The 23,326-nt window shown below is 37.7% G+C and overlaps 1 protein-coding gene across 7 annotated transcripts in view; it reads right to left on the reverse strand.

Moving 5' to 3' along the window:
- Positions 1-12,424, reverse strand: part of CBLB (Cbl proto-oncogene B) — a 210,238-nt gene extending 197,814 nt beyond the window's left edge. For 4 of the 7 annotated variants that reach the window (XM_053918331.2, XM_053918329.2, XM_053918328.2 and 1 more), the window contains exons 1-2: positions 12,301-12,424; positions 10,794-10,976 (exon numbers count right to left, since the gene is read on the reverse strand). In XM_053918331.2, coding sequence (XP_053774306.1) covers positions 10,794-10,949 — 156 coding nt within the window. In that variant the 5' untranslated portion in view covers positions 10,950-10,976; positions 12,301-12,424. Of the gene's footprint in view, positions 1-10,793; positions 10,981-11,992 lie in introns of those variants that run through there. The other 3 variants (XM_053918330.2, XM_053918327.2, XM_045185919.3) reach the window with 2 other exon arrangements.
- Positions 12,425-23,326: the final 10,902 nt, after the last annotated feature.

Here is a 23,326-nt window from a genome sequence, read left to right on the forward strand (position 1 = left end):
TATAGTTTTTCAATTCTGAAAACTGAAAGATAGCATAACAAGTACGCACAATTTTCAAAAACATTACTACCAATTCTCTACAGCAGGAGCAGTTTAATGTCAGCAACATAAAACTCAGTACAAGATGTTGCAGATTGATGAATTATTAGCTTGTAGTTAGGGAACTAGGCAGGTCCAAATTCATTTTCTCTACCGTTGAATATTGTAAATGGTAGAGAAATAAAAAATTTCTGCCAGGGCCAACAAAAACCACAACTCAAAAAAAAAAAAATTCTCTCAGGTACTTTTTTCAGACATTCCAAATAACTGTTCTTTAACAGATTCTTTTAAATGTTATACATTGTTAATTTACTATTATCTACCTGACCTTTTTCTCATTTGCTTTATTTAAATCATAACACTCTGTGGGAATTTATCACTTTATTCAGTAACATTGTTTGAATAAATACTATATACCAGGTACTAAGCTATGTGCCAGGAAATTATAGATGATTAGAACATACTTCCTGCCGCAAGGAGTCTGGCAGAAGAGACCTAGTTCTCTATAATTAACTTAGGAGCAATGTAATTCTTGCTTGCAGGGATCTTAGTAAAGATCCTGTCCAATCCATTCATTTTCAGATAAAGAAACTAAGAACTACAAAGATTAAGGGACTATTAAAAAGTCATTAATTCAACACAAGAGCCTACATCTTCTGAATCTCAGGCTGATCTTCTTTCTAACTATATCACAATTTAATTAGAATCAGACATGCAATTGATGATTTCTAGTGAAACTCATTTACATTTTTATTTTATTCCATTTGCAAATTTACATGAATTTCAAGACTGACTTTTTAATTCTACAAATGTTTGTGACAGGCATTGTTTCAGGCCCTAGGGAAAGCAGAAAGAAATAAATCACAGGCCTGTTCTCCAATTTTCTGAAAAAGACTAGTGGCTTAGAAAAGAATTACAGGAGAATATGAGTACGGCAAAAGAGGAACGAACAAAGTACTAGAGGAGAAATGATGCAGCTCACCCGTTTATACATGGGAATGTTAAGAAAGGCATACCTAAATTTGTAAAAGGAATATTCCAGACAGAGGGGTGTGCAAAGGATTGAGAGGCACCAGAGTATAGGGTGTGTGAAGAGCAGAGTCAAAGCACTCATTCAAGAAGGTGGGGACACAAGGAACCCATGGGTAAGCGGCACAAACAGAGTTGAAACAGGCTAGAGTCCATTCACCAAGGCGCATTTAGGTCACAGTTTTCTAAATTTGCACTTGGAAAAGTGCAAATTTGAACTATCATATGCCACTGCGTGTGCAGTTCATCAGGTGTATTAGTATTAAACTCTGTGATTTATGACAGCTCCTGCTGAAAATGGAAAACCCTACACCAGGACTATGCCTTCTAAGCAGATCAAATTCAATTCAATTCGATAAATATTTATTGAGTGCCTGCAATGTGCAAGGAACTGTGAAAGCCAGGGAAAGAAAAATTGCTTTTCAAAAAGCAGTATATTAAGGAAAAAAATCAAGCTCACCACAAGGTTCAAGTTCTGATTCAAGCAACTTAGACCTCTTCTAGAAATACTTAAGTCAATCCCTAGAATAAAAGTTGATCCCAACCCAGAAGAGCTTACACAAAGAACCAATCTTCAGTCACATAATAATAAACTTCTTAGGGCACCAACTGGTACATGAAAAGATTGATTCATTAGCAATGTTACTCTTTGATTCTTAAATAAAAGGCAAAACAGTATTGGAATTAGGCTAAAAACTCCATAATAGTCGTTGACTCAAAAGGATTTTAGAGCTACCTAAAGATGATCTTGGAGATCACCAAGACCCTCTCCCTCCTTCTGACATGACAATACTAAAACACAGAAATGGAACCTAGCTGAATTTACTGCTCAGAACTCAGATGTCTAGACTTAAGAGTCAGGCACTCTCTCCATTACATTATAAAATTGCCTGGTGTATTTATTTAAATGTATTTAAAGACATTTAAGCAGAGATCTCTATATTATAATGTATGCACTGTTTGACACATAAAAATATATGCCTAATCTGTACATGCTATATATTTCAATAAACATATGAATTTATATGCACATACATTATATACATATAGTAAACCATACCAAAGCAAAAGCACAAATATAGACAAATATACTAGAATTTTCAAAGCCATTAATTATTCTTGGAACACTCTTGCATTTAAAGAATTTCCTGACTCTGCCTTAATTAAAATTTCCAACCAAAACATAACAGAAAGGTATTAGGTCACCTAACATATTTCTTGCAAACAAGGTTCAAACCAGCCCCTAAAACTATGAAAGAAAGTCTACAGAAGCAAATGGAAACTTCATCATCAAGGGGGAATTGCATCTACACTATAGCAGACTTTCATTATGAAACACACCTCACTTCATGGAACATTTAGTTATATTAAATCAAGAAATGTACCCATGAAGTGAAACACCCCATTTTAAAAGCCAATACCCAAACCCTAAAGGAATGCCTTATCTCTGCTTCTCATGCCAATGTTGTAAGAGGTTCCTTACTACAGTCACATAAAAGTATATCATCATGATAAAATGCATCTATGAGTAGTTTGGGTTCCTTCCATTTGAAGTCAGCAAATCATCACTAAGTACAAAAGTACAAAAATATATAAAATATAAAAATGTAAAAAGTAGAAAAATAATATGAAACTCTTTCTACATAGAATATCAGTTGGGCAAAATAAGAAAGAAAGCATATAAAATTGGTTATGAGTCTAATTTATTAATTATAGTAGGATTTGGAGGAAACTACCCATTCCTTTCTGGTTTTCAAGGAAGGTGTCTTTAGAATATGTATATAGGAAGCACCTTTGAATAACTGACTAGTTGTAATTAAAATGTCAACTGTGTATTCATTGGTTCACAATCTTTCTTCCAAATAAGAATGGAACTTCCTTAAGGGTGGAGAACATATCTACCTCAGTGGTCTATCTCCATCACCTAATGTACAATCTTGTATATAAACGTGCAATAAATATTTGATGGAGGGAAGGAGGAGTAAAAGGAAAGGAACAAAGGGAGAACCTATCGGAAGTAGGCCAATAATACGAATAGGAAGTCTATAATAGATTGAATAAACCTGTCTAAAAATTGAGTGCAAAATTTGGAGAAGAATTTCTCATATCAAATATACGGGGTAAAGATGCTTTTGACTTACTACTCATGGAAAGAGGCCAAGTCACATTACCCCATGGAGCAGTGTGCTTGAATCTGCATACTACAAGCACAGGAATAGGAGTCAATCAAACCTAGGATGTAGCCCTGCCATTTACTAGCTTTACAACCTTAAGTCAGTTTCTTCTTCTAGAAACCTCTTAGGATGTTCTAATTCTTAGAAGAGGAAAAGTAAACTGCTCTGCACAGAACCTGGCACATAGCTGACACTCACTACTCTATAGTATTTCTTCTCCTTACATAGTTTATCTTATACCACGACATGGCAAAATCCCTGCAGGTTTTGCAAAGGTATGAGAATTAGACCAAAGGTACTGACCATTTTATTGATCATTAAGAGCTCTTTTACTTCCTGAAGTTCTTCAAACTACCTGAAACTCTTTAAAAGTATGGAATTCTGGTGCAGGAAAGAAGCAAATAAGGCTAATAAACCCAAGGCAGTCCTCCGGAGTACGTCTTTATAGGAGAACTTACATTAGATACAATATGGCTCCCACAGCAAAGGCATTTGGGAAATGCTGGACTCAACTCTCTGCAGCCTCAGGCTTGGCTGACTACTCAGAAAATCAGAATGCACCCAAAGATAAATGTCATGCTCCCAGGAAGGAGGTGAGCAAATGTATACAGCAGGATAACTGCCTGATGTTATCTGTTAGCTTAGGAATGCATTGTTCTTTCTGGTGGTCCACACGAGGACCCACTATATGGTTTCACTATTAACTCCCTATAAAAAGGGATCTTGTCCTGGGAGGGGTGTGGATTCTTCCCGTCAGCCACCACTGGGAGCAGCTGCTCTGTCCCAGTGTATGTAAGTTACTCCTTATTAAAGCCCTTATGAGTTTGAATAAGGCTATGTGTTAGTTCTTTGGAACCTGTCCTCAATTTAGACTGTTGGAGCTTTTTTCCCAACAATGCTGACATAAAAAGTTTTAACAGGTAATACATTTAATTTAATAATTATTTTTGTTATTGCTATTGGAAGATAATATGAGTGAGCTTAACAATTATTTTAGTATTAACATCTTAAAGAGCTAAAAGTTTAGTCAGATATTCAGATATTTTTCAAAATCTTTTATCATTACTAGGAAAAAAAACAGCACCTTACAAATACATATAAAAAAATTTAAATACTTAAATATATGGCCAACCAGAGTGATAAAAATAGCATCCTGACATCATTTAAGTCACAGTATGTTTCTAAGATGATCTTTATGTACAAGGTGAGAAATGGTTTCCATTTTAATGTTTTACTTATTTACCAACTTATTGCTAGAAGACTGGTTAAAATATATAGTGTTTATTCTATAACATACAATTTTAAAACACGGTGTAAGCATTACAAATGTTGTATCTTAAACCACTTCCTGTAAACCCAACATAAAATTTACAAATTCCCTCAAAAGGCCTGTTTATTTTCTTATTTTCCTTTTGTCTAACCAGAAGTTAGTGTTCTCCAAGGGTTTAGTCTTTTACATGTTCTTAGCCTTTCCCTCCCACCCTTGTAATCGATGATGCCAATTTATCCATTGTTTCTACTTTCCTTACACCTTAAGTCATTCCCTCCCTATACCCCTTCTCCACAATCAACTAACATCTCTGATAGCACCTCCACAGACAAAGTTATGCTCTGCTCAAACTTTTAAGCTATCATAACTTACTCCCTTCACTAGTTGTCAAAATTTTAAAACAATTTTTAAATATTCCACATATTCTTTTTAATCTAGCCCCATCACCTAAGTGGAACTGCTCTGAAAGACCAACAGTGGCCTCTACTCGTGAAATTCAATGACTTCTTAAATTTTCATCCTACCTAGTTTTCTCCACTTGAACTTTATTTTCTCAGAATTTGAAACTACCTCCTTATTGAAGCCGCCTCTACCCAAGAAATCCAACGCTCTAATTCTTTTCCTAACTCTCTCACCACTGTTCTTTGAGAGATTCTTTGCCCTTCACTGCTACCTAATTACAGATACAACATAACACACAGCCAAAAACTCCAGTCCCTGACTTCCTCTGACTCTCACCTTGTACTCTGCCTTGCAAATCTCCTGCTGTTCTATAGTGTAACACGCTACCTCAGGGGGCATATCTACCAAACATGTCTCTAGTTTCAACTTCTCTCTTGAACTGCACAATTTTCTGACTTCAAAATGTATTGCACTCTGATGGCCAGAGGTAACTTGGGCCGGGGACTTGGTGAAGGCAGGCAAAGGAGGTGGGGAATCGGGGACATCTGTAATAGTGTCAACAATAAAAATAAAGAAAAAAATGTATTTCACTCTGGCATGTCAAACTCAACATGGTCAAAAACAAACTTACCATGCACCAGCTCCCAAGCTTCCTCTTTTTCTTCCTATGTTCCTTATATCATTAAGGGCATCACTGCCTTCAGAGTCAACTAGGCTGAAAACCTCAAGAGTCACTTTCACTTCACCTTCTTTTTCATTCTCTACATGTAAAGGGTCAGCAGGACCTGTGAATTTTACCTCCAAAATGCCCTCCACCTTGGAAGCAGCACTTACCTTTTCTAATGTCAATTCTCTAGCTTAGCCCTCCATTATTTCTTGTCCAGTCTGTTTTGATTTCTCTTGATTATTATTCCTACTTTTAAGTTTCTTTTCTCTTAATCCTCCTCTGTAGATTCAAGAGAGTAAGCTAGCACACCACAGCCTTGACTTTTTCTCTGCTCAAAGACGTCAATGGTTTTTCGTCTGCCAAATAAAGTTCAAATTCCTGCAGAGTGGTAAAGCCTCTTCAACTTTCTCTAACATACCTTCTCTCACTCCACAATCTCCCTTTACCTATCATCCCTTCACCCTATATATTCTCCACCTCACTGGAACCCCAAACATACAAAGTAATAGTCAGAGCACCTCCACCATGCTGCATTCTACATCGGCTTTTTGCCTCCACTGCACACTGCCTCAGAAATTATAGCACTTACTACGTTTTACAGGACGGCATGATTAATTATGAATCTCTCTCTACAGTTCAGATATGGTAAATGAAATAGAAAATCAATAGGCAGTACATAAAGGAACTTTGATGTAAAGTAAGTTGATTCCAAATCTGGATGATTACAATTTTATACCAGTTAAAATACTACTAACTATGTAAGGTGTCTGCTACACCCATGCCCTATATAACAAGGATAAGCCAAAGTAACTCTTGGGAGGACTGCTTTACATTTTTTATTTTTATTTTTTCAAAAGCTTTTTCTAAAAGTGACAAGTAACACAGCATGGATGTACCTGGAAAGCATTATGTTAAGTGAAATAAATCAGTCAGAGAAAGACAAGTATCATATGATTTTACTTCTATGTAGAATCTAATGAACAAAGTAATTAAACAAACAAAATAGAAATAGACTCATATGGAACAGATTGACAGCTGTTGGAGGGGAGGAGGCGTGGAGGACTGGGTTAAAAAAGACGATGAGATTAAGGGAAAAAAACTCACAGGCACAGAGAACAGGATGGTGATTACCAGAGGGGAAGGGGTAAGGGGAGATAGAAGAGGGTAAAGCAGGATAAATGGTGATGAAAGATTTGACTTTGGGTGGTGAACACACAGTACAATACACAGATGATGCAGTATAAATTGTACACATGAAAGCGATATAACTTTATTAACCAATGTCACCCCAATAAATTCAATAACTTTTTAAAAAATAAAACTAAAAAAAAAATAAAAGTGATAGTAGCAAACTGTGGGATCACTTCATTTATTTAAGTACAAATTCAAAACTTATCTCAGTACCAAACAAAGTTGCCCAGATATTTCATGTGTTATCATCTGTCTAAACCTACTAGGGCCCACGATTCTGGGCCCCAGTGGGTTTAGCACAGAACAGCTTCACTAAGGAAAAGAAAATATGTGAAGAATTATTTAAATGACTGGTATTCCCTGTCCCAAGGGCCCAACGAAGATGATATCTCAAACCCAACAAATAGTTATATATAATCCAAGCTTCTTTGATTGACAAACTCTAAAATATATTATGGTCACAATGAAGTTATAAAGATAAAGAGTATGAATTATATTCAAAACCTGACAAATATACTAAATGTACTGAGAGTAAAAGGCACAAAAGGCTGTTTGGCATAACTTTTTAAAGGCTTTTAAAACTCAGTAATGTAATTTCAAATAAATGACAAGGACAGCAAGACAAAAATGCAGGCAGGTACTCAATGTGCTTTGCTCTTAGGCTTCAATTAATTATTTTTTAATTTCCTGAACAGCCACATGTGCTCAGTACATTTAGTATCTATTAGGTAGAAAACTGTTTCCTCCGTTTTCTGTCATGCTGGTGAAAATCCTGCTCAGGAACCTCACATTAATAAATCATCATTCCTACCATACTGATTAGCAATCATTTCCTTACCCTCAGCTCAGCATCTGAGTACCCAACGAGAGTACAAGGACGCTGGTCCTAAAGGCAGTCTCCAGCAGAACCAGACACAACTGCACAGTGGCCAGAAAACAAAGTGGTTGTTTTCTGCGTTGCTCCCACTGCACTTTGTGTAAGTCTGCGTTACAGCCCTTTCCCTACTACGTGGCAATTATCCATTTTTATGCCTGGCTCTAAGGCTAGTTTCTGAATTCCCTGACAGGTCAAGGGCAGAGTTATTGTATCTTACCTAGCTTTGCATCCTCAGTACTTAATACAAACACAATAGGCCCTCAATAAATGTTTATAAGCGTTTAAGAAACCCCATCTCCGTAATACTTCGGAACAGACCCACATTTCAGGTATATTTGAACCCAAATCCCAGTTCTACCATTGTATCAAATAGACATGAACTGACTTGAAAGAATTTGGGGTCAGCTACTGACTTACACTGACACACAGAGCTAAGGCCAGAAAATATGAGATGCTTTGGGATATGCTAGTATTCCTTTTCTCAGTAAATTTACTACATTCAATGCAACTGAAGTTTTGTTACATTTTACATCTTGTAAAGGAACACACTGAGCAATTAATCCCTCTGACTCTCAGTGACCTTGTATAGAAAGCCTTCCTTCTAAAAACATAACAATTAGTTGGAACTGGAATCTCAGTTGACCATTTTAAATTCTATAGGCCAGGGTATGATAAAACTACACACTCACTGGACTGCTTCATATCCCCTGTAAAATAAGTTATCTAACTGTGGATGTAGGTGAGACAGACTGAACTTAAGTGTATTTTTTTATTTACACTTCTAAGATCTGCCCTTGAAGAGTCTTCATAAAGAAAAAAATGCTAACTGAACGCCTTTTACATAACTAACAGTTAGACCTGAAATTACGATTTTGTTATTCACAAGCTAAAGTCATACTATTGCAGTTGGTTTATGAAACAGTTAGGTAATGTGTCAAGAGATTAACTTTTGGACTAATAATAAAGATTCTGATGTAATCACCAAGACAATGTTGAGATTATGAACCACTTCCTTCACCACTGACAGAGAAGGAAGAAAAGATAAATATGTGTGGGGAATGCTTCTACATTATACGATTAAATAAAATGTTTTAATTAGTAATTATCAGTGCCTTTTATTACTATGTGATGAAAAAGTAACAAATAAACTGAGCTCCTTTATAATGGTTTATGTAATTTCCCTCCACAAAGCCCACGGATGCATTCATAAGTGAACACAATTTCATCACTGACAAATAATGAAGACAAATGGGGTAAAACCATACAGTGCACCTTTGCCAATACCCCAACCCACATTCCACCAAGTAGAGACTTGAGGTAATAGATTTCCTTGTAAGTCAAGTTTCTCAAATAGAGAGGCTAAACCCAAATCCACAAAAGGGTTAATAAAATAAAAAATGGCAGAAGCTTAAGATCAAATACCCATCTATTTTACCATAACCCATGGTGAAATAAATAAAAGAGGATAAAACTTATGTTAATAATCAGTTATAGACCAAAATTATGCACACATTTTCAGTGTTGCAAAAATAACAACTTTATATTAACTATAGCTCACCACTTCCTTACATAAATATTTTTCATTTGATGCTCTGTACAAATTCTGACCACTCAAAGAAATGGGTAGAGTGGGAGGAGCAGCTTCGTGGGAGAATCTGACCCATTTTTTTTTCCCACTCAAATAACAGATAAGTTAGAGCAAAACCTTGCATTCCTTCTCTTACACCCAAATAATGATTCAGGCAATGAGAGTGGCTACAACTGCATACTCTTTAGAAAAGCAAAGACAGCTAGTACTGTGCCTGCCAAATAAATGCAATTTTTTCAACTGCATACTCCTCATTCTTAACTGTCCAATTCTAAAGTCAAAATCTGACCTCAAGCAGCAAGTTGCAGAGCTGACACTATGACATCATTCTGTCTGGAGCACTTTAATATCACAACTTGAATAAATTGGCAGAAGCTTAAATAGGTCACAATTAAGCCCCAAACTAAGGATACCAATCTGGCAAAAATATTCTGGCTCTGCATTTAGCAACCCCAGTCACAGGATGACAAGCCTATCATTCACCTATCCATCTGTACTTTCCATAAGGATAAATGAAAATAAGGTAAATTTTATCATCTTTCTGTATTTGCTAATACCACCAATAGTGGCTTTTTGTGGCAAGTATTCACACACAGTTACAAACCATAATAAGGATGACTGATACCATTTTATTTTATGGAGGCTTTAGTATATCCCTGCAAAGGAATGCTTTTTTTAAACCTCCATTTCTGCAATCATGAAGATATCAAGAACCCTGACTCAAGTAAATGTATAATTAACCCTATATATCTATAAAATAACGCCATAAGGTGCTAAAACCTTTACCAGCATGTAAGGGGACAGACTACTGCTTCAAAAGCAGGAACTATTAATTCTGGTTCTGACATCTGGCCTAATTTCTTCTTGTGAAATTGGAGTTCATCTGAAAGCAACATGCAGAAACCACAGAGGTTTCTGATACTCTCAGCCCCACACCTCCATCATAAATTTTCCTTTCACGATAAACAATGTGCAATCAAAAAGGTTTCCTGTTTCAAAATGGAAGAGATGAAAGAAACTATAACTCTCCCATTAACAACAACAAAAAAGTTTCTTAATGAAGATGAATTCTCAAAGACGAAAATGGAAACTCTCTCAAATACTGCTTCCTCATGTAAGGACTGATCTGCTTTTTCCCCTGCAAATATTCTCAGCATCATACATTGTGATTGCCATAAGCAGCCCATCAAAGACTTCTGAAATTATGTGTTTGCACTCTTTTGTTATCTAATAGCAACACAACGTCACATCAGATAGAATAAACATTTCCAAAGTATTATATGGCCATGCACCAACAAAGGGCAGCCAACAGTAAAAACTTTGCATATCTGAGTCATGTAGAGAAACTTGGAACCTTAAAGAGTAAGACAAAAGGGAAAAATAGTCTTTGCTCTGAATCCAACTTTTTAAAACACACAGTGGATATAAGAAAAATGGTCAATCCAAATCAAAAGATTGTCACCATAACAATTATTATTAATTACCAGTATAAATAAAACTGGAAAAATCACATTCAAGGTGAATAGGGCCAAGGACAGGCACAGACAGAAACTTACCACTTTGTCCATGAGTTTCCAAGTTTTCTCCACAGTTCTGCGATCTGCCGCTGCTTGCTTAGGGGGTCCAACTGCATCTTGAATAGCATCAATTATACCCAAAATGCGTGGTTTTCGGGGGTTTCCTCCTCGGCCACCAGGGTTTCTGCCATTCATAGGAATTTGCCATCTGGAATCTTAGTTCTTTGAGAGGAAAATTTTTAAAAAGGAAAAGTTAGCTGGTCATGAAAATACTTAGCCAACAGAAAACTGACCTGGTTAACTTGCACACACTACATCCCCCTTCACCAGTAAGAACAAAATCCAGGGTCCCAGATTCAACTTTTAAATAGAGTGTGAATTTGCACTTTCCATCTCTACACACAAAAGGCTTGGTTGCAATGGACTTAGATTTGCTTTTGGAACACTAAGAGTTAAAGACGCAGGGAAGGCTTGATTAATACCCAAGTCAAAACAACAAAAAACTTACATAGGTTTCTTCCAACTAGATAAGAACATAATGTTCTCCCCCTCCCTGCCTTAATTCCACTTCAAAAAAAGTAGAACTGAAGTCCCTGGAAACATTTTTGGGAGACTCAGTGGAAAACCGCCCTTTCACTCTGCTGGGTTTCACGAAGTTATATAAACGTAAAGATTTTTTCTACAGAAGCATAAGGCGCACGTCTGTTGTCAACAAAGACTCAGGAGTTGGATATTCCCCGCTAAAACCACCAAGTATGGGCACATGAACATACAATTCTTTAAGCCAACGCGGTGAGGAGTTATCCCAAAGTTAAGAGCTAAATGAACCACGAAACAAACAAACAAACAAAAATCCATTTTAAAAGAAGGGTGAGAAACTGACAAGAGCCGGCACAGAAAGACGAGTTCACTCCTTTCGCTCCTAGCCCCTCATCTCACCCAAGGCTGTGGGGCGGGGGTCGGTCCAGAGCTTTGTTTCGGGACGCCCGTGCCCCACTTCCACGCTCAGGCCCCTCCCCTGCCACTTTTCGGACCTCAGCCGGAGGGGGAAGGTGAACCGAGGAAGGACAAATTATCCCTCGCGCCTCCAGCACCGCAGCCCCATCCGTCCCGGGCGCTCCGGCTTCGGCTCCCGAGTGGACGCACCTTCCCGGGTTGTCTGCGATTCCAGCAACCCGTCTCGCTTTACCCCCCCCTCCCTCCTCCCAGGGCCCGGCCCGGTTCCGCTCTTTAAATACCCCTCTTCAAACTGTGGCTGCAGCGGCGACGACAGCTGGAAGCCGGGGCTGCCCCCTCTTCCTCAGCGGCCCGCGCTTGGCTGCCCCTGGGCCCCCTGGCCGGAAAGAAACGTCGAGCCTCCCCGGTGCCCACTTCCCTCCGGGCCTCTCGGCACCGTATCTGTCCAGAGACACGCGTGGGCACGAGTCCGACTCTGTCCGCACCAGCCCACGGTACGTGGGCAAGCCGGGCAGGGAGCGATCGCCGTAAACGCACGCTCCCGAGGAAGGAGCCACGCACCACCGAGACGGGGAGACGCAACAATTACCGTTAAGACCAATCCACACCCGCTCTCCCCTCCCGCCAGACTCTCGGAGAGGCCGCGGGACGCCGCAGCAGCACTTAGCTGGAGGAGGAGACCACTCGCTGGACACTCCACCCCCGTAGGCTACACACAGACACCCAGGCGCGGGGCAGGGGGGCCAGGGGCGGGGCCGCGCCGCAACAGACCAATCCCGTAAGCTCTTACACTGCCAGACAGAGGGCGGCGCCAATAGGCGGGAGGTGTCGGTCCTCCCTGCACTACCACCCCCCCCCCCCGTCCACGTCTCCCACGGTACACAATGGCCCCAAAGGAAGGCCCACTGGTCGTAGCGCCCAAATGAAAAGGGACTCCGAGGGAAATGGGGGTACTGGAATCACCCGAGAATGAAAGTGGAAAGGGGAAAAGAAATGGAAGGAAAGATTCAAGAGCCCTAGGGAGCTGACCAATAAGGACTGGACGAGTGGGCGTGAGTGTTGGAAGCGGGAGCCCAAGCCAACCGGGACTAAAAGGCGGGACTTCCTGCTTTTGCTCACCTTCCTTGTCTTTTGTTTCATAGCAACAGAGTAGTGGCTGAGAGGTGTTGCTTCTCCACTATGGGCGTGTCCCAAGCTGAAGAATTTCATCTCCCTAGGGCTGCCAAACTATTCTACCCAGGATAGCAGCCAAGCAGGTCTAAGACATTGCTTCTTGTTGGCTGTCAAAGGAAGCGCAAGTCACCCACCTGATTGGCAAACAAAACTTCCTAAATTTCTGAGTGTTTCCCTCTTACAGTTGGTTCTAGAGGGACTGCAGATTAAATACCAGGCTGATGAGAAAGCAAATAGTTGACTACAATGGCCACACAGTCTCCGTAAGTGCCAGGGCAGTAAAACGGATGATGGGAATCGCTAATATATGCATGACCCCTTTTATTAAGTAGAAGCTCCTGCATAAGTAACTGAAGAGGAAACAGCTTTTGTATTTTGTCCAAGTCACCTTTACGTGGATTACTCTTCATCATAAAAGCAACCTGTCAAAGATTCAGAAATAGCCACAGTAAAAGCAATGAATCGATGAAGTAGTAATTGATGAAAATTTATTGCGCACACCACAAAAAGACAGTTTGCAAACCGGGAACACCGAAACCAAAGCATGGAATGAGATTGGGGTTTATCATTACAGAACAGTTGATATGGTGAGAAAGCAGTGTCTTCGCAGTGATTGTAATTAAACTAAATTAATTACTGAACTGATTTTCTCTGCTCAAGGAAGATTCAAAGCTGTTCTCCATTTTCTTTAGATTTTAACAAACTTTATTGTATCTGCCAATCTCTCCCAGCATTTATAATCTCTCTTTCTGTGGCTCTATATACCATTGGAAAGGTCCACATCCAGCTAGTCTTAAAAGGAAAAAGCTTCAAAGAAAGAGCAAGTCACCCACCTGATTGGCAAACAAAACTGCCTAAATTTCAACAACACTATAAATTAAACACATGCCTTCTATTTTTTTTTCTATTTAACTTCAATCCTACCACATGTGCTACTAAAAATTGCTCTGATTGTCATGCTTTGGAATTTTCATTCCTACAGTTGGTAGTCTTATATAAACTTTACATGTGGGCTTCTCAGATGTTGTAATATTTTGTGATATATGTATATAAATATATGAATGATACATATATACATATATATATATTCTTTAACCAAGTAAACTGATAAAATGTTTCTCAATGGTTATAACAACTTTCTACCTAAATAAACATTTTAGTACTGTGATTATTACTGTCAAGGATCCTGAGTTCTCATAAAATTCTTTGCAGCCCTAAATTCAAATGGTTAAGATTTTCATTTGATTAAAACAGGCAAAACATGTTCTTTGCAATGAGTAAGGTGATAAAATATGATTCAGAAAGTAATTTTGTTTCTTCACCATTATTTCTGTGCCAATAATTACAGAGCATTCCCTTCTTTTCACATTGTGTTTATGTACAAAAGTACTGGCCTCTCCATATCTCCTCTACCCACGCATTTCTCCTGCACTTATAGTAACAGAAACTACACTTACTAAGGGAAGACTGCAAAAGGAAAAAACTTACTGGGCAACCTTTTAAATAAATCCAAAAAATATATAAACTATATGTAAAAAGTTTTCAGCATGTATGAAAACAGTGGCTTAAGGGAATATTATAAGTACATTACTCATATTTATATCTAAATAAAATACATGTAATAACATGTGCATTCCTTTTATATTATTTTTGCAACTGAGACACATGACAATGAGAAAATGCCATTCCCTATGGTATCAAGCACATCACAGTCATACAAATTACAAGTTCTATGGGATATGGTTAATACATATATATTACACACATGCAAAATATAATATCAAGAAATTACAGCTTCATTCTCAACTAGCTGTTTTATCAAAGCCATCTAGAGTCCAAGTTAAGTTCTGGTGTAGCAGGGTTTTCATTTGAGCCCAAAGAAGGATTTGGTTATGTCTGATGAACTAATAATACAGTAGCCCTCCCTGCAAACTATTAGCATGAGTTGACGCACGTGGGGGAATAAAGAACTATTGAGATAAAACTTCATACCTCATGTGCTTCCAATGGAGACCCAAGGGGTGGAGCATAATAAATGAATGTATACTAAGGGACTATAAATAGCAAACAGAAATGTTTTCATAGGAGACTTTGTGATACTCAGAGCATAAGCAGTAGTACATCAAGGTGACAGAGTTGGCTAGAGAAATTCCTCATTTCTGAACCAAATAAGTCAGTTTCCAACACAGTGTGGTTTAGCGTGAAAGTAGCCTCCTTTGGCAGCATGGTGATTGGTAACCTAGAGTGAACTTGGATATGGCATTTGTATAGAAGAGGAGTGTTCTCCTGGAAGATCCTTACATGAGGCAGAATGGTGAGACAGCTACCTAAGAGTTTTGCAAGCACCATAGCAGCCAGTGGATGATTAATATATACAAACTGATCTTAAGCACATGTGAGACCCTTCCCCCAGGACTCCCAGAAAAGACTGGGAGACTTTGTGGCAGGGGTACTGAGCAGTTTTATAATGGTAGCTACAAACTTTTATAATTTGAGCATTAATATTTGATATAATCCTGTATTTAAACGCAGGGAAAAAATTTTAAGAACCAACTATTTAGGGTAAATATTTTTCTTTTCTTTTTCTACTTTCTCCAAACTTACAGGTGACTTGTGTAATAATGAACATGAGTTGACTAAATAGCAAAGTATTCCAATAATTTATTTGACCCGTAATAGCTAATCAAAAAAAATACTTGTTGAATGAATCAATTTACTGTTTAAGGGTATTCCCTAGGAAGTATAAGGCTGTCCCTGTTCCTGTCCAAATTTTCAGGCTAAAGAGAAATAAGAGCCGTATTACCTAGTCACATACGTATTTAACAAGTCATTCCATCCTAAGAGGAATAAATTCCAAACTCTCCTTAGCAACATACTGATAGCTGGCAGTGAAGGGTATTGATCTACAGATCCATCAGATATAGCCACACTCTGAGTATTAGTTTGGGCTCAGGTGAAATTTTTGCTTAACAAGAATAACAGCAACATAAAAATAACAATGACTTAGGCAAGATAGAACCTTATCCTTCTCAGCACATGGAAAAAGTCTGAAAGTAGAAACAGTTGGCAGGAATGGTGGTTGTGTAATTTTCTCAAGGACGCAAGTTTCTATGTTGTTCCTGTATCATCCCAGCACCTAGATTTCCTCTCTCAGAATCACCTTATGTTCCAATGTGTCTGTTGGTGCTCCAGCTATCACCACTGATTTTTTGGGCTAAATGATAAGAGGAAAGGTGGAACATTATATTGAACTTTCAGCTGAGTCAATTCTCTTTAAGCCATTTTCAGAAAACTCTCACAAATATTTTTCTTTAATATCTCAAAGCCATACTCAGTTTCATGGCAAAACTTAGCTGTAAAAATGTCTAGAAGACAATGTGCTTTCTATTATGGGAAGTAATATAACCAGCTAAAAATTTAGGTTTTGTTTCTAAAGAGAAAGGGGTACATAGATGTTTGGCAAGAAACTAGCAAATCCTACCACAAAGATCTTGTTTTAAGAATTAAGTTTATGATTAACAAACCAGTTAATATATGATATTATATATGTTATCAGTTCCTTAGCAGACACTAGCATCTGCTATTACCAGACACATATATATGTTGAAGTTTGTCATGTGTAAGCATATGTATATTACATACAATTTTCATTAGAGCATGTGGGCTCAATAATCCTAAACAATTCAATATCACAAGGTGCAAAATGGGCAAAATTAAGTAACTGTCTTACTACATTCCATCCTAAAGTTCATATCAAACAATTACATATCTGAAAAAAATAACATCTTCAAAATCACTTCCTTGAGATTTTTCCCCAGATGATTATTTATTTTGCAGTTGTTCTTTGTAATAAGATAAAGGAGTAATAATAAAGTGTTAAAAGTAGACACTTAAAAATTTGGAATAGACCTACTGCTTTGTCTGCTTTGTGTACCTTTGTCCCTCCATTGCATTCTTCATGGTTCATGGTACATTGTTCATGTGCACTTAATATGCTTGAGTAGAAAATATGATAATTTTCTGTCCTCTCAAACATTTGTGTGAAGATGTAAAATTTGATAACATTTGTCACAAGGTAATTTATCTATAGTCCTTATGCATTTTGATGTATGCATATTAATTATTGGACTTTTATTTTTCAATTAAACAAAATATAAATTCCAAATTGCTTAAAGCTGACAGGAATGTTGATACTAACTCACCTCAGTTTAGCAGATGTGGAATTTGGCAAATTGGCCCAGGGTGATTGGGCCCTTAAAAATGTAGAAAATAAACTCAAATTCACAGGAGATTAATGAGTAGTATAAAATTATATAATTTTGTGAGAAACATAAGTACTAATTAGACCAGTATTAATATAGACCATTTATATATTCCTTTTTTCCAAAAGAAGCAGCCAAATTAAAACCAGAAATTTCCAAAATGAATGTACAAATCTGAAGCAAAGAACATGAATTGTTAATAAAGATCTAATATACTCTAAATCTACAGAAAGTCTTCTTTACTGGATCCCAGGTTCCCATTCTCAAGCACAGAAACTATCTCTTTATATTTTAAACCTCTTGACTGTTTCAGGACCCAACATCTATCAGCCATCTAAATTTATTTGATCACCTCTGACCAGATACCAGGGAATGCAAAGGTGATTCAGCCAGTCATTGGTTCCAGAGAGAAAGCAGGCATAATAAGACAACATAATAAACTCAAGTGGTAAAAGCAGCAATTTCTTTAAGCAGAGTCCACGATGACAAACTGAACAAGATGCTTAACCCAGCTTGGAAAAAGTGATTACAAAATCGAGACATAAGATAAATAAGATTAGTAATTAATCACAAAGGAGTCATTCTAGTCAGAGGGACAACTCATGAGTAAAAGCACAAAGGAATGAAAACAACTATGTATGCACATGCTCAGAAATAAATGGGTCCATTTTGTAGGAAGCAGAGAAGCAAATGAGGGACAAAAGTGGCAAGTCATGAGTAAATTAAAACAGTGCCTCAGCTGCCCAATTAAAGAACTGGATTTGGATTTAATCTTTTCTTTTTTCCTTTTTTTTTTTTTTTTTTTTTTTGGAAACCACTGAAGGATTTTAAGCAAGGACAGAGCACAGGATTAGATTAGAAGAGCAAAGGAGATGATATTGTAACATACATATTTCAAAATGTTTCCCCTGATGGTCAGATTGTTAATAGCTTGGAGAGACATAAGACTGAAAGTAGGTGGCCGGGTAGGACACATGCAATACATGATGATGAGGACCTAAAAGTGGGGCAGTGGTACTGGAGTTAAAACACAAGTGACCTATGTGACAAATATTAGGATAACTGGTTTCCAATTCTCTGCCCCTTAGAATAACAAATTTCCAGGCACCCCTGCCAGAGATTCTGCTCTTGCGGGTCATGTTAAAGTTTCCCAGGTGATCCTCACTAGCAAGTGAGGCTGAGCACTAGATTATTTAATGTAGTCACTGATAATTACAGGAATATGAAAAGTGAAGGGCTCAAGAATGATAGTATTCTAGCTTTAATGACTTGGCAAAAGATAGGCTGAACAGCTAGCATAGAGAATATCAAACAACAGTCTAGGGAAAGGGAGAATTAATTTTGTTTTTAAAAATAGAAAAATGAACCTACCAAATAAGCAGAAGAAAATTTTAGTTAGATGACTGGATATATATGATCATAGGTTTGGCAACATTGAAAAGTGAGCAATTCCTGAGAGTTATAAAGTAATAAAGGACAATTATATGGGGTAAAAAGAGCATAAAATTGCAAATTGAACCCTGAGGATCAAACTTCAGAGAAAAGCAGAGGAAAAAAGTAGACCACAAAAGAAATCAGTTCAGTGTGGTATACTGGAAACCAGGGAAGTGCGCAATTTCTGTGGGGCAAACAGCAGTTTCTAGCTAAGCAGAGGGGTCCAACTGAAAAAAGAAAGAACAAAAGGAAGGGAGGAAGGAAGGGAGGAAGGAAGGAAGGAAGGAAGGAAGGAAGGAAGGAAGGAAGGAAGGAAGGAAGGAAAGAAGGAAGATTGCAACACATTTATTGGAGTTAACAACAGAGAGGTCACTTGTGACTTTAGTGGAAACACTGTCAATTGAAAAACGGGTTGAAAAGAAGGAGAGATGAGAAATTGAAAAGTAGAAATTGGTCTTTTAAGAAATCTGTGCCAGGATGAAGACGAGAAATCAGACATCTCTATCGATGAATGCAGAGATATATTTTTTAAAAGAGAGATTAAAGGGCATCTTATCCTATGAGAATGAAAAAGGAGACCTCTGAGAATAAAAAGGAGAGACATGGAAATACATAAATAATATCTATAAAACTACATGTACTTTCATTATAAACACCCTTCTAGAGGTGGTAAGAAGCCGAGAGTCATAATGCTTGCTGGCTTCCACCTCTACTGGATGTAGTAGACAAAACTGTTATCTCAAATTGAAGGACACTTGAGAGGAGTGAAGGTTTTGAGTTGAAGAAAGCCAAAAGGGCAAGTAAGGGAAAGACTGAAAATCTATCCTGAGGGTACAGTGGAGACCATGAATCGGATAGTTGATGCTGAGCTGGAATGATTTGCAAATTCCTCTAGCTGGGTGCTGGGAAGTAAGATTGGAGCTCCAACACAGGTTTGTGTTTTACTGAGCAGGTGTTGCAGAAGTACGAGAATGAAAGAAATCAAGGCCTTTGGTGAGAGAGTAGTTCAGATGAGCAACTACAGGGCTCTAGATGAGTCAGGTAGGAAGAAACAGTACACGGAAACAGGGGTTAACTTTTTAATGTGGAGCGTTAACGAGCTTCAGCCTGCCAGGAAAGCCATGTTTTGATAATCGAAGCCCAAAGAAAAGATTATTATTGGTCCTGCAACTGTGCACGTGCTTGTGTAAAACTTTACATGGTTATGTATGGCATTTACATCATTAGCGATGCTCTCAGGTACAGTCCATGTGTCGTTAACTGTATTTAAATACTACATTTTTTACAGGAACTTTTCCAGCAACCAGAGTGAAATAGGAAATAAGATATTTTCTCATGTTTATAATAAACAGATTTAAAATGTTTGTGGCAATGTATTTTTCACAAAATAATAAAACATTAAAAACATTAAATTCATTTTACTATTTGTAAATGTATGGGTTGCTTCGGATTACAAGAGAGTTATTTGTTTTAAATCCACTGGTATATAACCACTAAGGAAGTGTATGTGTCCTTCCACACTAAGTGAATTAGTAATCATCCAGACAAGGAAATGGCCTTACGAAATGACGTACAGAAACATGAGACACAAGGACAACTTTCTGGACTACTACTTGCCCCACTACAGGGCATTTTCATCTTTATCTATAAGAAAGCTTAGTCGAATTCTTGCCCAACACTGGGTGCTACACATTGAAGAATGACAAAGTGGAGTCATCAAGCCCCAGCTCTCTCTTGCATCACCCAGAAGAATGAACAGTATTAAGTCCATCACCAAAATTCTTGTCTCTGTCAATTGTCAGCATCTCTCAATAGACATTTTATCAGACTATGCCACGTATGCACTAGATTTCCAATGTTTGCGATTAGAGCTGGCTAGACGTGGTACGGCAGATGTCATCTGATCATTTTCAGTGATTTATTTTCAATGGTTTCTCTTTTTAGCACTCCCACACATTTACGTGAACGCATGTGTGTGCACACACACAAAATACGCAAATACACACGTGCACGCGAATGCACACACCTTCGTTTGGCCAGTCTGAGCAAACCTGCTTTACTTAATCTCAAGTTTCTTGGACTCAGCGGCTGCCTGTGTTTTTTAATGTTAAGTTTACCCACATTGTACACATTGTATTCAGACTGTATTCAAGTTTTGCAGGCAAGCTCCTGTTCTCTTTCTCTTCTCCCTCCTTCCCTCCCTTTTTCACTTTCCCTCCTCCCCCACCCCCAATTGCCTGGTTGTAAAATTATGACAAATTTTCTCATATGGTAGGTATATGTCATCTTTTTCCAAATAGTTGCATTTATTCCAGGATGATAGGGGTCTTCACTGGGTAGTGTTTTATGAAGGGTCGGACTTGGGTTGGGTTGATTCTTTTGGTTATATGCACCCCACTACCACCACGTCACACAACTCCCTGGCAGGAAGTCACTTGGTTCACTTATACTGTACAGTCGTCCCCTCCCCACCCCTGCCCCACATGTCTTCTTTTTGTTTTGCCTGTTGACTAGAAGAAAGTGTCTATTTCCAATATTAAAAGGGAAGATCAAGAAGGATTCAGGTTGCTATTTTATCTTTTGTATTAATTAGAAAGCAGATATACTTTTTTAATATAATTTCATGACCAGCACACAAGGACGAGAGTCAGAAACCTCAGTTAGGAGATATGTGCTGCTTATATTTTCTATTGTAATGAAAGGAATATTCATGCAAATAATACTTACCTAGGCAATATAGATTAAAGGCTTTCTTACCAGTTATAGTTGCACCTAAATATGAAGAAAAATGAATTTGAAAATACAAGGTGGTATTTTGGAAGGCATCCTCTGGGAAGGAACTGTGGTGATGAATACAGTTGATTTCCTCTCTTCTTCCCCCTAAGCCTGCTCTCTAAATGACCTCTTTTCAATTTTCCATCTTACTCTCACAAGTCACCAGAAGATTTCTGAAAAGGCAATCAAAATTATGAACATTGATTTTTTAATGTGCATAAAAGAATAAATGAGGGAATTGTTTGAATTGAATGTCAATAGCAGAGGGAGAGAGAACTACCTACCACCTGCTGAAATTATTCAATTTTCTAAAGAAGCTTTTAAAAATGTTTTAAAATTTGGGGGGAAAAATAACCACCTCAGTACTTTTCAGTTGCTAAGTCTCTTGACAGTCTTCTTTTCCCCCAGTTACAAATAAGTTCGAGAAAGAGAAAGAAAGAAAAACTCTTCAAACCCTACAAGTCTGTTCTTTCTCTCGTTTCTTCCTTACTTGGTTTTTAAAACATTAAACAACTCTACTGTTGCATCCGTGTATATTAAAAATATATATATATATAGCCAGGGAGTCTTAGCTCTGAGTCAAGTGCAGGGTAATTCTTGCATGAAATTAGATATTTCTTGGCAGAGCTAAAAATAACAAATTTTGAGATGCTATCATAGCTCATTGTAACTTGCAAGCAAGCTTCTTCTCTTAGTTCCTAGGGAATAGCATACCCTCTGTCTAATGCCTCTTGACTGCAATGCACTAGATGCAAACATTTCCTCCTATCAGTGGATATTGACAGAGAATTGCCGTGTTTTTTCAGGGGCTAATTAATAGAAATAATAAATATTTGTTAATATTTGAATGTTAACAAGAAGTATTTGTTTAATTTGAAATATTTGTTGGTAAGAAATAAATGTTAATGTGGAATTGAGATTGCATATGTTCAATTAAACCGTATCATTGGTAGAAAGTGAATGGGACCACATTATGTATCTGGAGTTTCTCTCATACACACCATAAATTGGCTGCTGCTAGTTTATTGAACAAGTGTTTGATATAAACACACAATTACAGTGCCTACTGTGAAAGTAAGAAAGAAATGGGTGTTTAATTAGGGCAAGAGAAGTGAGGGAGGAAGTAAGCTCGACCTTCAATGAACGAAGAGAATATAAATTCAGAGATGAGGGTGAGAGGTTGAGGAATGGAGTGCACACAGGAAGCATAATAGATACTGAAGTTTATATCCAAGGGAAGGAAAAGTATCGGCTCCTATGCCAGAAAGTTCACAATGAAGATGACAAAATTCCGAAGATCATGAAAACTAAATTATGAGAAGTTGTACATGCTGTAACCGGGGGTTTGTGCTAATTCAGTAGTCGAAAGGGAAATTTAAGAGTTACTAAACAGGGTAAAGGTAAAATAAAATCAACATTTGAGAGGCTTTATTATTAGTATGCTGAACTATCTAACAAAATATAAAAATGAGGAGACTAGTAGCAAAAGCTCTTGTTAAGAAGCTGCTGACCTGGTTTGGTTTGAACAGTTTAGGGTCTGGAGTGGTGTGGTAGCTCTAGCAGTGGGAAGAAGTTAAAAGGATGAATATTAGACACACTTTAAAGAAGAAGGATAATGACTTTGACTCTGGTTGAATATGATTTTTAAAAGAAGTAAAATAGTAACATTTATCTACTCATATATGTTTGACAAAAATAGAGAAGAAGGGGTAATAAACTTGAATTGAGGTTAGAATAAGTATTTTTATAGACATGGGCTTGAGGCCATATTAGGTGATAAAGAGGTATTTAATTTTCATGTAGGTTCACTGTCTTCTTCTGTATCAGAATGTATAAAAATATCTGGCTAAATAATAATCAGTTTGATAGATGGGAAAATATCTTAGGGTAGAGGAAATCTCTGGATTAACAAGATCCAGTGCTTCTAAAATATACAACCCTACTAAGTGAAACAATAGCCTTTTGTTAACT

This window comes from Desmodus rotundus, chromosome 2 (assembly GCF_022682495.2).
Source record: "Desmodus rotundus isolate HL8 chromosome 2, HLdesRot8A.1, whole genome shotgun sequence".
In the NCBI taxonomy this organism is placed as follows: Eukaryota; Metazoa; Chordata; class Mammalia; order Chiroptera; family Phyllostomidae; genus Desmodus; species Desmodus rotundus.